The sequence below is a fragment of the Asparagus officinalis genome, unplaced genomic scaffold (assembly GCF_001876935.1).
Source record: "Asparagus officinalis unplaced genomic scaffold, Aspof.V1 AsparagusV1_Un1238, whole genome shotgun sequence".
Taxonomy (NCBI): Eukaryota; Viridiplantae; Streptophyta; class Magnoliopsida; order Asparagales; family Asparagaceae; genus Asparagus; species Asparagus officinalis.
This window is the reverse complement of record NW_017973497.1, coordinates 3,792-6,968: the sequence shown is the minus strand read 5'-3', so window position 1 is coordinate 6,968 and position 3,177 is coordinate 3,792. Positions and strand designations below refer to the sequence as shown.

At 37.1% G+C, this 3,177-nt stretch overlaps 1 protein-coding gene across 1 annotated transcript; it reads left to right on the top strand.

Moving 5' to 3' along the window:
* Window positions 1-1,522: 1,522 nt before the first annotated feature.
* On the top strand, window positions 1,523-2,452 carry LOC109828377 (the record flags this gene model as incomplete). Its single annotated transcript, XM_020395388.1, has 1 exon — window positions 1,523-2,452. A coding segment is annotated over one exon (930 nt), but the record flags the coding sequence as incomplete, so codon positions are not given.
* Window positions 2,453-3,177: the final 725 nt, after the last annotated feature.

Below are 3,177 nucleotides of genomic sequence, written 5' to 3'. Positions count from 1 at the left end.
TTATGTATTTACTATAATATAGTTATAAAAAGTTTATAATTATCATAATATATTAAATTTTTTTATATTTCCATGTGTAAAATCTTGTTAGATTTAATGTTTTATCTTCTAGAGAAATAGTGATGTTTAAAGTCTTAAAATATTATTGATTTAAGATTAATTAGTAATTTGAATGTATAATTTCAAAATATCAATGATGTAAGGGACCAATATGGAAAAAAAAACTATTATTATTAATGAAGAAAATAAATTCTTATTATGAGATGAGGGAGGCCTTTGGCCTCCCCCTCATTATCCCTCCATTCACACCCCATTATGATGGTGTAACACCCCATTAAGTGGGGGTGACTCTTGGGTACTCAACCTATTCACATTGATTAGTATAAATATATATCATAGGCCTTTGGCCTATGGATGTGTTTTAAACACGTTATCAGCACGAAGTGTTCTTGAATCCCTGAGCCAAAAAAAAAAAAATATATTTCCTTCCTCTTTTGCGCATTGAGATCTGGTTCGTTGCAGCGGGAGCGTTCGACGGATCATCGCAAGGAGGCAGCGTTCTACGGATCTTTAGTATCGATCGTCCCTAGATCTTTGATCTAGAGGTAATTACTATAATCCGTAGAATAATATATGACAACTGGAAAATTTAAAAAAAAAATTGTTACTGTTCACCGAGGGTTACTGTTCACTCGGGAATTTTTTAGTTTATTAAGGAATTTTATTGTTGTTCATCTAATCTAATTGCTTTCATTATTTGTTGTACATTTTTCTAATGGAATGCTAAACCCTTGGTTGTTTCAGAGTTTCCATTCAGGGCACTTGCATTATTTTTTTAATCATCACTTGTTATTTTCAAGTTCAAACTCACAATTTCTACATGATATTAAAAGTATTAAGTAGGCAGTATCGCATAGAAACGACAAGAAGTTTAAAAAAAAATTTGTTATGCCTAATTTGTTAATTATATAACAATTAACTAATAGTATTAATACTATTAATACTATTAGGTAAGGGTTTACTGTCCAAATTTGTTATGCCTGTTGCATATATTATTATTAAATTGTGTGGATGTTTAAATAAATAATGTTGTGGTTTTTGGATCAGCCTGTTTGTCACCAAATTTAAATTCCTTGCATTTTCTTTTCCTTCTGAGAGAGAAATTGTAGTGAGGATATAATTGTAAAAAGTCAAAGACCGGTGTATTCCATTGAAGACGAAGGTATTTTTGCAAAATGCAGGGAGCCCCTAGGGTTTTCCAAATTGTATTTTAATTTTATGTTTTTTGTTATCTTTGGACTGTATAATCGGACTTTGGACACTTTTTATTTTTTTGGTGACGGGCTGATCCACGCAACATGTTTATTGCATGAATTTTTAATTCCTTATTATTAATTCATGTCTTTCAAATGCATAGATAAAATGGCTAAAATAGCGAGCGTTGATTTTCGAAGTCCTAGACGCTGCTGGCAAGAATTATTTGAGTTGGCATGTGGACCTGAAGTTCCACTTACGTGCCCAGGGCTTATTAGCCACAATTTCAACTCCTGCTCCACCGGCTCCGGCCACTGTTACGGGTAATGCTGTAAATAATGCTGAGGTTGCTACTACAGTGATCGTCTCTGATATAGATAAGGCGAAAGCCATTATCTACATCAGGAGACATATTGATCGGACCCTGAAGGCCGAATACCTGACTGTAGAGGACCCAAAGGAATTGTGGACTGCACTTGAGGACCGATACAAACATCAGAAAGATGTAATCCTCCCACATGCATGTTATGAGTGGGAAAACCTCCGACTTCAGGACTTTAAGTCCGTAGCTGAGTATAACTCAGCACTTCATAATATCACCTCACGCCTGAAGTTGTGTGGTGAAGAAGTTTCGGAGGAACGCATGTTGGAGAAGACTTACACATCCTTCCACGAGAAGGATGCAATCCTCATGCAACAGTACCGCGAACGAAAGTTCAAAAAGTATTCTGAATTGCACTCCACCCTTCTGATGGCGGAGCAAAACAGAGAATTGCTTTTGGCCACTCATAACCTACGCCCTGCAGGCTCAGCTCCTCTACCCGAAGCTCACATGTTTTCTTCCCAGAAGCAGAAGAAAAAGCATAAGGGTAAATTCAACAAGGGGAAAGCCCCTAAGTGGCAGGCCAGATGTCCACCCCAGAAAAACAACCCGCCCCAGAGCAGCAATAGTGAGGGAAAGAAGAAGTGGAAGAAGAAGACCACTGAGCTGTCGTCCATTCCCAAGAACACTTGGGAGGACAAATGCCACAGATGTGGCATGACTGGACATTGGTCCAGAAACTGTCGCACTCCGCGACACCTCCAAGATCTGTATCTAGCGAGCCAGAAGTCTCCTGTTGAAACAAATCTGGTGGAAAAGCAGCCGTCTACTCAGTTCACTGCTGATGACTTCGAAATGGATGATCTTCTCGACTAGATCCATGTTATCTTTATATGCATTTAAATTCTCATAGTACTTTCATCTTTAGTTCTTTACTTTCCATGTAATGCAATTTACTTTTCAATAAAGATAGTTATTTTCTTTAGATTAAAATATTGCATTCATGTTATAGATGAAGTGTGAGTGCCTTGTGGACAGTGCCTCGACGCACACAATCCTTCGCGAAAGAAGCTATTTCAATAGCTTATATGATTATGACGATCCTGTAATTACGATTTCAGGACTATCTAATATAATAGAAGGATTTGGTGAAGCAATGATATTGCTCCCAAATAAAACGAGACTAATAATAAAAGATGCATTATTCTCTCCGAAATCTAATAGAAACCTCATAAGTTTCAAGGATATTCGTTTAAACGGATATCACTTAGAAACCAATGATATAAATGAGGATGAGTATTTGTATGTAACTCGTCAAAAAGATGGTTCAAAAACTATCTTAGAACGATTCAAGGGACTCCCGTCGGGTCTCTATCATACATATATTCAACCAGTAGAAGCTAACATGATTATGCACCAGAAGTGCCATTCTTTGCCGAAATTTAAACTTTGGCATAACAGACTGGGTCACCCAGGATCAGCAATGATGCACCGCATCATGAGCCAATCAAGTGGACACAACCTGAAGAACCTGAAGATTCTTCAGAAGGGTGATTACTCATGTCTATCTTGTTTCTAAGGTAAACTGATCACGAGACCTT